This window comes from Paralichthys olivaceus, chromosome 12 (genome assembly GCF_024713975.1).
Source record: "Paralichthys olivaceus isolate ysfri-2021 chromosome 12, ASM2471397v2, whole genome shotgun sequence".
NCBI classification, from domain to species: Eukaryota; Metazoa; Chordata; class Actinopteri; order Pleuronectiformes; family Paralichthyidae; genus Paralichthys; species Paralichthys olivaceus.
The window spans coordinates 19,846,210-19,859,772 of record NC_091104.1 but is presented as its reverse complement, the minus strand read 5'-3'; the positions used below and the strand labels follow the sequence as shown (position 1 = coordinate 19,859,772).

The window sequence follows — 13,563 nt, the reverse complement described above, 5'->3', positions numbered from 1 at the left end:
AGGAAGAGTCATGGCCACACTGTGTGATTTCCCAATTAAATGAAGCCATTAATAATACATTGTCCATTCAGGCCAGAAAAAGTGTTAATAGGGGAAAGAGTGTTTCCCATAGCGAACTCCGCCCTGCAGGTATTCCCACATCTGACATATGCTCATATATACCTTCAAAGTGGCGAAGCAGGGACCATCATTGACAGAAACATGATGAATGGCTGCTTAATGACTGATAATGTGGACACCTACTTTACTTAAGTAGCTGTTTTTGATTCAAATTTCAAATTTTAAATGAATTTGCTTCTTGCCTTCAATGATTTGTATCAAGGTTTTTATTTGTGCTCTTCATAAAGCACTTTGTAACGGCTGTTTTGAAAGGTAAAGGTTATTATTAAGTTTTATTGTTATTATTATTACTGAAGCATGCCACTGTCTTGAAGGTGATGCCACAAAACTTTTTGTCCATTAGTGGTATCATTTCCCCCAAAAAGTCACCCCATAAACACGAGTGAAGAACAGGAGGAGGAACACAGACATCATATTCCAAAATCTCCAGTGACAATCAATTCAAGCCCTTTTCTAAATTCCATTTTGGGATTCCGGTCAAGGTCAGCCGCACAGCGCCATTTCACATCTCTGGGAGACAAGTGTATCTCAGGTTAGGGACTTTTTCGCAGGGGCCTCCACAGAACAAGAGTCATCAGCGACACTGCTGGTCTTTACAAGCCTCGCTTTAATGATAACTAATTTCTTTGGCATTATTAAAACCCTCTTTTATGTTGATTGCAGTCTGGGTCATGGCAGATCATAACTTGATTTTCACACTGCAGTTAATGAATCGTGTTAAAGGGGCTTTTATTGAGAAGTTTGCACAAGGTGAATGAGACTAAATAGACAGGGTGAATTCTCGACAGGGGAAGCTCACTACTCAGTCAAAGGGAATGTTTATTGCCACTTCACTTGATCTGTGGAATAGAAATATGATACTGCCTTTCTACTCAATATAAGTTAATTGGGCGAGAAATACAAATAAATGAATGGGGTTCATGACATTGATGACTGTGTTACCAAGGTCTGTGGGCATTTTCAAGTTTTGTGAATAATGAAAAGCTAAAAAAGGTTTCAAGATAAAAACGAGAAAGCATAACATTCTGAATTTTCCCATCAGTCATACATTCACTGAACAACCTTGCTGTAAAAGCCTTTTTCAGACATGAACTCTGGAAAACGTGTCCACATTGGTTTCTGGACTTTGTCCAAACAAATGCAGAACACAGCAGGAAATTCTCTGAGTGAAAATGCATAGAACATTCGGGCAAAGTTTGGCACCTGGGTAGAGCATGCAGGGGGCAGGACATAATATATAAATTGAAAATATTTTTTTCTACATTTGCGTTGGGCCTTTTCGTCAAAAGCTCCCAAATCTAATTGTCTTTTCCAGTTGACGCATTTGTCTGCATTCTCTACATGTATGGCTCATATTTTCCATGCAGTAACCTTTGTATTCTTTTAGTTTTTTTCACTTTTGTATCTGTCACGTGTCATCAACATGCCCTCTCACTTGAGGTGAATTTTCCAGATTTTCCCGCTGCATTCTCACATTTTCTGGGTATTTTACACAGGAAAAGTTCCAGAAAATGTCCAAAGCAACTGACTCCAACATTTATGATTTTACATACAGCCGCCAAGAAAATATCCCGAGTTCAGTGAATGTCTGAAAACAGGTGAAGAAGCATGCAACCCATATAAAGCCTCATCTATTATATGATCTCAATCACTGTCAGTCCATGTAGCAGAGGAAGGGGCGACATACAGTCGATCACTGATTGACAGCTCTTGACGATCCCACTAATCACTGCATTGCCACAAGTCACACATCAGTGAGGGCTCATTGCCTCATCACCACAGCACACGACGCAGGCAATCAGCAAGCATATCAATGGCCCCATGCAAAAAGGTCACGGGAGAAGCGCAGCTGCAACCCGTCTGATCCTCACTGTACACCCCACAGAAATATCAAACACAGTCCAGCCATCACAGCACAGTTCACAGATCATGCCAGACACACCAGTGGTTGCAGGAAACATGCTGATTCCTGCACATCAAAGAACATCAATGCCACAGGTTGGCTAAATAAACAGAAAACCTATATATGTTTGTTGCTGGTGCGGGACTGACAATGCTTACTTTCTGGCGGCACCCTGTCTTTGTGCGGACAGCCGGACAGGCTACGGTGATGCGGGTACAAGCCAGTCACGTGACCGGTGCCGTCACAGCCCGGCGTCGGACAGCGGCTTTCTTTCTTGTCTGCACGAGAAGCATCTGTGAACAGAGATGCATATTGATGTGATTACATGCACATTGTAAGCTCATGGCAGTCTTGTTTTTGAGTCACTATAACTCTGGGTGGAGTCTTGAGTCTCACCAGTGTTCAAGTCCAAGTGGCCAGAGAAGAGTCAGAGTGAGGCTGGACTACAAGTCCAAAGATATTCATCTCTACATTTAAGGTAAGGCTTATAGTCATAGTATAAGTTAGCCCTGAACCATCCATCTCTCTCCCTCTGAGTCACAAGTCTGCGTCACAAGTCCGAGTCACAAGTCCTTAAAATCAGATCTTAAGTCAGACCCAAGTCTCAGTCCTGGACTCCAGCACTACATCACTGCAAAAGTGGCTCAAGGCAATAAGCTTAACAACCATCAGTGAGTGATTTGTGGGTCTCTTTTCTTCCAGGCTTCACATCTCAGGCTCCTCTGATTGATGGATGTTTTAGGAAAGAGAGGAAGTCTGTATATACCACTTCATTTAAGAAAAAAATATTTTTCATCAGTCAGTATTGTCCCAAACGATGGTGGAACAGAACATTGTGTTAAAGAAAACTAAATTTGACAGTTTTTCCATGATGTGTAAAATGCCGTAAATAGCATTTTTAAAGTACTTTTCAAGATTTTAAATGCCCCAAATATCTGAATTCAACACCTACATAATCAAATGTATTTAAAATGTAGGTGAATTTCTCTTTTTTACTTGCAGGCTGCTATTTATTACCATATTAATTGACAGTGACACTGACAGTGTGAGTGACCTTCAACAAGGAGATTCATCTTCCCATTCAGCTTTAAATAAGAATTTATCATACTTCTCTTAATCAAAACACCTAACTCCACATGTCAACTAAGACAATGAAGGTCCAAAAATCAGGCACACACACACACACGCATGCACACACACACACAAACACACACACGCCGGATGGGGTCTTCTTTCCCTCCCTAAAACCTGGCTCTCCTGTTTCACCCAAACTCAGATATGGTTACCACCAAAAAGCAGGAGTGCTGATCCGTGCCAACAGGCATTGTTTCTGCAAATGCACCTTCAAAAAACATCGACTAACACACAAGGTCGAGGATTCTTCTTTCTGTCAAGATGTAATGACATCTTAACTGTAAGATGCTGTTTACATTGGAATTTCAGAAGAAAATTGAACAGTATAACAGCCTATAACATCGTTGTCGCAGCAGAGTCACAGGAGGTGAGCAGTGTATCAGATTGTTGAATCAATTCAGAATCTATTGGAAGAGCAGACAGACGAGGGGCCATTACGCCTCAGAAAGAGACCACTGACTGAAAATTTAAAGACCTGTGTAAGTTAGTTGCTCCACCTCAGTGACAAAGCCAGGCAAACCCAGAGGCTGCAGAGTAAGAGCAGAAAGAAGAATAATTGAGTGAAGAATGAAATTAAGAGCTGGCATGGAGCACACCTTCTCATACATTTACAAGCGCGTCACCAAATGAAATCCCATGTCTCATTAATCAGAAAAAAAGCCCCTTGTTATCCTCCGTGGCTGTCATCTATCTATGTCACGTTAGGGGCATATGAGTTTGGTACAATATTGCTATGTCATGTCTCCTCTGTCTGGCACCAGTGCAATAAAGGCGGGGGGATTTCATGTTGATAAAAGAACTTGGTCTGAATGTAAAATGTGGCTTCCTAATAATGGCTTCTTTTTCGGGGGCCCATTATTACACTGAGTGTTAGTGTTTGAACAGAGGAAATAATTATCCATTTGCACATGCACAGATGCTCACATACACATACATGATGACTGAGCGTTCTGCACGCCACGCTTCCATCGCGGAGAGTGGAGGCAGCCAAGTGGAAGGCATATTAGAAAGCAGGGGATATTGATTGTGGCTGGGGATGGTCTGCGCTTTGCATAGCAAATGGCCCCCATTACCATACCATCTCTGGATAATTAATGTGTAGTCAATGGGCCTGTCGTTCGTTATCGGTCATTCTGATAATGTTCAATTTTCATCTCAGCCTCATGTTTCTCTTAGGGAGCTGGTCCTTCCTCTGAATCCCCCCACCCCCACCAGCACCCTACCACCCTCCCTCCCCCTCCTTTATGCTATGCTCTGTTTTATAAAGCACACACAAGAACCCTGGTCAACGAGTGTCTGCTGCTATCTCGCCCGGGGAGAGATGCTATCTTGATGTAACTGTCTCGCATCCTCTCATTATTCCAACATTAGCCAGACACCAGGGCAATGGGAGGCTCTCGAAATTAACATTTTGCGTGGCATTTAAGTTGGAATATACAGTATGCTTGATGTGAGCCCGCGTGGCATTTAAGGCGTAATATCGCCCCGCCGCTGAATTAGCCCGCTTGTATTTGTCGCTCTCATCTGATATCTTCCTTATGGGAGCAAATTACGTAACCAAATTGTGAAGGTTGTTGCTGCAAAGGATATGATGTGAGGATTAAGCAGAGTTAAACGATGGAGCTCGCAGATCGACCACTGTAAATGCCAACGCAATGTTTCTGTTTCTTTGACTCTGCTCTACAGGTATACAGCTACATTCAGCACATCCAGCACACTGATAAAATGTGACCACTGAATTTGATAGGTCTTTATGGTATAAGTGCATTTGTCTCTCTGTCGCATCAATAGGCATCAATATGGATGTTAGGTCATAAGCATCATAAGTAAACAAAAAAAGACATCTTGTTCTCCTTTCTCAAAGACAGGAGGGCCCTGTTTGGTAGCTTCCTCTCCCAAGTGCCTTCTCAGAGTTTAAAAATAGGCAGCTTTACCCCAAGCTGCAACGCAGGGATGAGATTTGCGGTCCTAACAGGCCGTGCAGATTGCCATTACTTATGCCTGACAAGCCTACCCTCTGATGTTTCCATGCTGGCCTATTTTAACAACATAAGCCGCTGCTGCCGCTCCCGCTGCTACCAAGATGCGAATTTCCAAATTGGCTGAAAAAAGCTTGTCCTGGGGTTGTAGTCAACTTCCCAGAATGCATGTGGGCTGTCTAGTCTCTGGTACAACACAGAACCAAACACTGGCAGAGATTTTCACCTGAGATTTTAAAGCAAACATGTAAACAAGCGTTAACCTGCATGTCCATGTTTGAAAGAGCCACTCACCTTTGTGGTAAAAAGGCTTCTTCATGCCATCATGAAGGCGGGCTTTACGCTCAACACCATAGCCATGCCGTGGGCCATGGTCGTCATGGTTATACCTCACCCCATCTCTTCTGGCAGCCTCAGCCGCCATTTTATCTCGCATTGCCTTGGCACGTTCGGACTCTAGTGCAATGGCCTTTTCGAGTAGCGACAGGTTGCCCTTTGTCATGTCAAACACCTCTTCAGATCTGTCTGACGTCACTGAGGCGGTGTCCTCATCGAAGTCCCGGTGGTTGGTGTGATACCGGTCGTCCTGTGCGCAACTGGCGAAAGCTTTGGAGCGTGGGCTGAGCTGCTCCTCCAGCTTCATGAGATTGTCCATGTCGGAATAGTTCCTATCAAGTAACCTCCTGTCACCTTGGCCATGGTGGAAATCCCCATAGCCGTGGTGCTGGAGCTGCTGATTGGGATCCCCACATGAGAAATGATTTTGCTGGGATGGTCCATTTCGGTCAGCAGACTTTGTTTCACTTAGTTTCCGAGCTAGGTCAAAGCATTGGTTTCGCAGGCACTCCAAACTGCTTAAACACACTTCTTCATCACTGTTTTCAATTTGTCCGTTACTGCTGGTCTTAAGTTGTCCATTACCACCATTGTGTGCATTTCCCCCATTGTGGGTACAGTCAGTCTCGTTCACAGCGGTGCCATCCTCAAACTCCTGTCCATCTAAATTATCAGACAATACCGCACCGTGACCTTGTGCCAGCAGTTTTAGGGAGTCCACCGTCTCCCGAACCACATCACTGTCAACGTCCAAACTTAGATCACCCCTCTGCGTTTCATCCCCCTCCCCCTCCTCTTCCTCCTCCTCTTCTTCCTCTTCCTCCTCCTCTTCATCATCATCGTCCTCCTCCTCCTCATCCTCTTCCTCCTCCTCTTCCTCTGCACTGTTGGAGGAGTTGCTGTTCATCTCAGACTCCGTCAAGGCCCGGTTGGCGGCGTCTTCGGCAATCTTGCCCAGGTTCAGGAGGGACTTGGCCACGAGCTCGTCGTAGTTTTCGTACTCTTCATTGTTGTTGTTGTTGTTGTTGTCCTTCTCCATCGCCTGGCCAGATTTGGCATTGCTAACGCCACCTCCGCTGTCGCCCTCGCCCCCCTCGCTGCTGCTCATCTGATCGTCCTCTGTTGGAAAGAAAGAACAAACGTCTTGTAATTTCATTTCCATCATTCTATTTTACTGGTAAATCAGATTTCTGGGCTTGGTCCATCTAAATTGGATAAGGAACTCTTTGCTTCCCCTAATAATTTACTTTGAGAGTCTTAACAGCAGCTCTGAATTGTGAATCAGCGCAGGAAGTTCAAAAATACTGTGGTTTAGGAAAGTTCCAGAGAAATATGTTCTGTTAAACGAGAATCTATGAAACCTGGGACTACATCTCTGGCAAGTATAATATTTGTCCAAATTTCCTGCATTTCATTAGAAAGTGATATTTACAGCTTTTAAAATTACCCAGCAATTCTGTAAATAGCTGCAAATGAGAAAACATTTTATTCAGAGTAAATCAAAACATTGTGAGAAAAGCTTTGAATGAGAGAATATTTTTACAGGAGAATCTAAAATCTGCAAGCTAATATGGAGTTCCATCTCCCACACGATGAACTCCGGTCCACAGCTATTCATCGTTTGCTACTACAGTCCCTTTTTTCCCATTCAATCATCAGTATCTTTAGAATTCTTTTCATTGCCTAATTGATTCTGACAGGCTGCAAAAGGTTACTGAACCTCTTCTGTCAGTAATTTCGAGCACTCACTCCTGGAGCACTTCCAATCTCTTTTTTTCCACATTTCCGCCCTGAGCCACCAAGAGCAAGTCGCTCCTGCCACTTACATTCCTGCGGAGAAAATGAACCCAGAGGCCCACACACAAACACACAGAAAATAATAAATAAGAGTTTTTCTTTTAGCTCCTGGTGGGAACAAACAAAAAGCATGACAAAAGGCAGAAATAATAGAGGAAAAACATTGTTATTTGTTATTGTCAGTATTATTTGTGATAAAAATTTGACTTGTTACTGGGTTGAAAGACTTGTCTGTGATCAGTTCTCTGAACCCGACTGTATTCATCAGATTCTGAATCTGATTAGTATCCAATTGCACACTCTCTATTAGATTATTAAGGTGTTAAAATGTTAATGTCAAAAAAAAATTCAGAGATTTCAAAAAGTCATAATATTACAAGACTAAAGTAGTAATTAAGAAGAAACCCATAACATTGAGAGAAAAAAGTTGTGATACTGTGAGAATAAAGTGGTAGTTTTACCTCTTAAAATATACCACAGATTTATCTAATTATAACGTGGTGCTGATGTGCCAATTATTAAGTCAATATTACATTATTTGTAAAAATTAAACTCAAGCATAACTTAAGAAGATGCTCCACTTTCCTTTTTTTCAGGCAACAGACTGTTCTTCTGATATTGCCCATGTAAAATGACACAAAGTTTAAAGTTACAGCTTTATTCTTATTAAATTTAACAAAGTTTTTTTTTCCATCAACATGACTCTAATACTCCGTTGTAGTACAAGGACTACATCAACACTCATGCTGACTTTCGTTTCTCACAAACTGCACACACACACTCCAATCTAATGAGAGCAACATAATATTGGTGCTTGGGGGGGTAGAAGGCTTCAGAGCAGGGAGAGGGAACAGTCACGAATGACCAAGCACATATTTTGACAGAGGAAGGCTTCTTACAGCAACCTTCTGCACCAGGGGTTTAATTTTTGATGGCATGAAACATGGCACAGGAAAGCAATTTGAAGAGCAATCAAGGTACATAAAAGGGATATAGAAGCGAAACCGATTAAAGGAGGAACAGAGCGGCTGCCCTGACTGCGCTGAATTGGCTCTGGATTAGCCACAGAGATGTGCATGCCACCGAGAAGCACACAGAAGCTTCCGAATGTCACCTCTATTACATTTAACAGATTGTAATCTGCCCGGCGACCATCCAGCACTGCTGTCTTGGTGCTAATGGGGAACATGGTAATGATGCAGGATTGAAAAAATGAAAAAATGTTGTAAGAAAAACGCTGCAGATTAGGATGTTGTGACGCCCTTTAATTCTGGGTAAGGTAGACACTGTAATGATCGCAGAGCTTGGCGATGAAAAGAATTTGCAGAATAACAACAGCACACACTGTGGCATGTGCACAGGACTTCAATCTCTCATAAATAGACGGTAATCAGCTAGCACCCATAGAAAGAGAGGCTGTTGACAGGCTGAGGAGACAGTGGCAACGGTCCACTGTGTCAGAGTTAAGGGTGAGGGCTCGTCTGTGGGCTCTAATGAATACCAGTCTGCGGAGATGTTTTCACATGTCTGTGAGAAAATAAGAGCACTGGCTGCCGAGACGCCACATCAACACTTGGTGGGTAGAGCTGCTGCGCTCACAGGGTTAACGCACTCCTCTCTCAGAGCCTCACTCTTAATTGGACTTGAAGGCACTGTCAAGTCCAATCGTGATGCAAAGCAGAGTCTGCTGGAGAGGAACCTGCCAAATCTGGTGTTGGGCACGTCAGAATGCTGGGGGGGGGGGGGGGGGGGGGGGGGGGGGGGGGGGCAACATATGGGGCACGAGTTTCTGAAAAGATGGTATTTATCTATCGTGTTTCAGGAAAGGCATAATTAAAGTATCTACATCAAATATTCTTAAGATTAAAATACTTAAGATTGTTCGTTTCTGAAGTGTACAAAAAAAAATCATGGCTGCAGTTTAAGCAGTTTAACAAGATTCAGTTCTGTTTAGATTCTAGCAAAGGTCTTAAAAACATTTAGACAAACATGTTAAATATTTCAGTGGGAAATAAAGAGAGGGAGCATAGTGAGTGTTAGGGACAGAGAGATTTCAAGTATAAGGTTATAATATTACACAAATAAAGTTGTTACATTACGAGAAAGAAATCACAATATTACAAAAACAATAATTTTGCGTGTCAAGTAAGAAGGGGAATATCAATGGATGATCCTTTCGCTTGCATCAAAATGAGTAATATGGAGCATCTTGTTAAGTTAAGGCTTCAAGAATAACAAAATACTCAACAGCACATTACCACATCCATAAGTATCAATTCTTTGAAAAGATTCTGCAACAATAATATTCTGTAGAAAGAACCAGACAAACTTGCAGGAAAATGCCTCTTTGGCTGAAGAGGAAATGTTTGGTAATGGGCTCTCGTTAATTAAATCTGTGTAATATTCAAAGAGGTTTTGTAGTTTCTCCAGAAACAATAAGATTGGTCATCAACATTCAGGAGCAGCTGGAGCGGAACTCTGTCGAGCACAGGCTCTTCAAATTTTCCTTTTTTTCCCTTTAGTCTCATGACATTTTTTAAAATTGCAACTTTCTTCTAGATTACAGCTTTATTCTTGCAATATTACAATCTTTTCCCAAAAATAATTTCCCCCCTTTAATATAGCCCCCATTCTCCTTCACAGATTTCAGCAGTTCGGATTCTCTGAATATATCAAGAAAGTTGCAAAAAAGTTGATCTGCTCATCTACTTTGGTGCCAGTCCATCTCTCCTCCAGCTTCTATTGGGCTTAGACCACAGAAGCAGTTCAATAAAGTTAAATATATATAAAGAAAATATGCAAGTAAAATGTCAAAATATCCATTTTATTTTCTGTAGGAATAATTCATATATGGCTTCAGCCATGCTGGATTCAGTTTGTTGTTATATTTCCTCTTATCCCAATGCAAGACACAGTCTGTGGTTGAACAGTAAGTCCCACTGCCACAACAAAAAATAGAAAACCACAGATATTAAAAAAAAAAAAAAAAAACATTTTCAGATTTATGGTTAAGTTTGAGTTAAAACACAAGGAAAAAGTGAAAAAACAATTTGATTACTGCCATTGTCAAATATGTATTTTGTAGGTGTTGATTTAATTAATACTGTGCAGGGTAAGGGTTAGGCTAACCAACTCTGGGTTATAGTTGGATGAGAACTAACTACATGGCTGTGAGTCACAGCCAGCAGCCAGCTGGCCTACCTCAGCACCAACCAGCAACTACCAGCACATCTGAAGCTCTTTAGTTAATATAATTTCTTGTAAAAAACAAAGTGTAAAAAATATTTTTGGGGCGGTAACTTGCCAAAGTATTTCTTGGCAGTTGCCAGGCAACCAGTTGAGACTCTAGGATGCTACTGGGCCCAGTCAAGTAATATTCCGACATATAACCTCTCGATAATTGTGTGTAAAATGTTATACCGATGTCTGTCGTTACACAGACTAAACACATGAGATATAACATGATACGTGTGTATTGATCTTCTCGTCGCTCAGTCAGAATACAAATAAACTCATTTTCTGAAATGTTCTACTCTTCCTTCCAAATTCTAAAAAAGTGATTCTGATGCATTTGACACATTGGCTCATGTTGTGTGATGGGAGAGTGTCCTCACCTTGCCCTTGACTCTGCTCTCCTTCCTCCTCCTCTCCTTCTTCATAGTCCACTTCCTCCACCGCTTCCTCCTCCTCTTCCTCCTCCGCCTCCTCCACCCGTTCCTCATCACCCTCCTCCTCGTCTTCTTGCTCCACCTCTACCTCCTCTTCTTCCTCCTCCTCATCCTCCTCCCTATCGCCTCTCTCCACCTCCCCGTCTTCATGCTCCATTTGCTCTACGTTGTAGTCCATGTAGCCCTCCACCTCCTCCTCTTCCTCCTCCTCCACTTCCCCTTCCTCCTCCTCCTCTATGGCTCCCTCCTCCTCCTCTTCCTCCCTGTCGTCCATCTCCTCGGTCCCGTCTGTCTCGTAGCATTCCTCCATCGTGGAGTTGTCCATGTCATCTAGGTAGGTGCTCCTCTTGGGGGACGTTTCCAGGGTCTGTCTGTCTAGGCTCTTTCTCTTCTTGGCCAGGGGGCAGCCATACACACTGCAGGGGAGAGATAAGAGGGCAGCCATTAGCCATTAGCCTCACTTGGCCATGAATGCTCATTTGCACTCAGGTGTCTGTAAAGAGTTGTGGTTAACAAACTATCAGGAAAGGAATGCAACAAGGACCAAGGGCCTTTTACTGCAAGAAAAGCAATGCCTCTTAAATTTGTCTTCTGGGAAAAATATGGAACTTTGCTTAGCCGACCTTAATTAGACACGTACTCATTAGCTATTGAGCAATTATAATAAAATGCCATGCTCCATTTCTTCTAGAAAACAGTTACAAAGGGATAAAATCTCTTTCTCTGAAGCATCCAAAGCTACAGATTCACTTTACTCCCATATTCATTAATATTTAGTTAACAATTTGTTCTTCGGGCCACAAGGAAAATCACTGTGCATGCTCTGCAAACACTCAGCGCTGCGGACTGATATACCCTTGCTGTGACGTGAACTGAACGCAGCACAACACTACTGCGTGTCGGGGACTGACTGGAAGAAGGGAAAACCTGTAGCCTGAGTAATTGAATCTTGCCAAAGCACCTCAGGTTTTAATGTATTCTCCGGCTCCCTGAGGCAAGTTGGGGGGGCAGATCCTAATCTGATAATCTGATAATCTGTGTATTCGCTCAGGCTGTTGATCACAGGGGCTTAATCCATTTCACTCATCAAACCTGTGAGAGCCCCCGAGCTGCTACCTAAACCCCCCCCCCCCATGTGTGCTCAACGTGTGCATGCTGCTGTTGCTTCATTAGTGTATGCGTGTGTATCGTGGCTGTGTTCACACGTTTTTGGCATGTTTGTAACACACAGTCAGAATTATGATGCGTTCCTCTGACTGTTTTGGCCATCAAATAAACCCCCTGTCGAGGTTTGAGTGTAAAGGAGCTAAACACGCTTTTGGGCAAGTTCACTCGCCTGTGAAATATCCCTGGCTCCTATTTTTATAACCTCTGGATGTTTCCCTGGCTCCACGCTACTTAGAGTAAGACCTGATGTGAATGAATGGCACAAGGCGGCCTGTGAGAGTAAGAAAATAGATGTTGTTATTCAACGTGCACCGCTTTTGTGCCAGAGCAGTTGCTATGGAAGGCTTTAAGACATACACTGAACTCCTGATAATTTCTGGACATTTTCCGCAGAGGCTGTATGTAAGAACACAAATGTCTGAGTGAGAGAATCTCTCTCCGGAGTTTCCCCGCAGAAAAAATGAGCCGATGGGAGAACGCAGGACTCACTGTGAGTGAACGGGTGTGTTGATGATGTTTCTCACACCTGACAGAAGCAAAATTAAAAAAAATAAAGAAAAGATGAAAAATCTCAAGATGAAAACGGTGTAACATACATGTAGAAGAGATTTTGGTGATATGGGCCGATGCCTGAGTCGATGAGGTGTAAATGGAAACATGTGGTCACAGCCGCAGAATTTATACTTTATGTCCTGCCTCCACCTGCTGCACTGCCCCTCCCATGAATGCTACGGAGATTCTTATGAACACGTCTGAGCAGAGAATCTCCTGCTGCATCGTTCACGGTGAATGCCAAACTCATGAGAAAGTCTGCACCTGTTTCTGTGGACATTCTGTGGGTTCATGTCTGAAACGGCTTTAAACCTCTATTTCTGCTCCCTCTACTTCTACTCTGTTTTTCACGTCAGTCTGTCCCACAGTCCAATATCCTATCTGTCCTCCCCACTCCCTCTCTCCTTGGTCCTGCCCGTCCATCAGTCAGTCAGGGTCCAGTCACCTGGCAGGCTCAATCTCGCCAAGCCCAGGGATTCCTTAATGGTCTGACCCCCTGCAACCAGGGGCCTTATTTCATTAATCTAAGCCCACATTGAAACTCATTCCCTGCCTGACAGCCAGACCTCTCCCCCGGGGCAGTGTGAGGGTCTGCGGGACAGTGAGGGAGGGGGGTGGGGGTGTCGTGCGCTGCAGCACTGTGATCAATAATGCTTGTGACCAAACATCTCAAAAGCACATTAAAATGCCACTCATCCTGGGCCCCTCCATTCCGGGGCCCTCTCCAAATAAATCAAGGGCCGGTCCCAGCAGGTTAGCGGCTGCCAAGGCAGGCGGGCTGGCAGGAGAGGAGGATAGGTGAGTGGGAGGACGGAGAGGGAGGGAGGGGAGGCAGAGCTGGAGAGAGGGGAAAAGTGGTGTGGGAAAGTCAGATAGTCACAGCCGCTCACCACTCGTCTCACTCCTC

At 43.5% G+C, this 13,563-nt stretch overlaps 1 protein-coding gene across 8 annotated transcripts in view; it reads right to left on the bottom strand.

Annotated features, from left to right (window-relative positions):
* myt1lb (myelin transcription factor 1-like, b) overlaps nt 1–13,563 on the bottom strand; it is a 128,587-nt gene that overhangs the window by 27,564 nt on the left and 87,460 nt on the right. For all 8 annotated transcript variants that reach the window (XM_069535961.1, XM_069535960.1, XM_069535965.1 and 5 more), the window contains 3 exons: nt 10,884–11,353; nt 5,431–6,591; nt 2,182–2,316 (listed from right to left, as the gene is read on the bottom strand). In XM_069535961.1, coding sequence (XP_069392062.1) covers nt 2,182–2,316; nt 5,431–6,591; nt 10,884–11,353 — 1,766 coding nt within the window. The remainder of the gene's footprint in view (nt 1–2,181; nt 2,317–5,430; nt 6,592–10,883; nt 11,354–13,563) is intronic.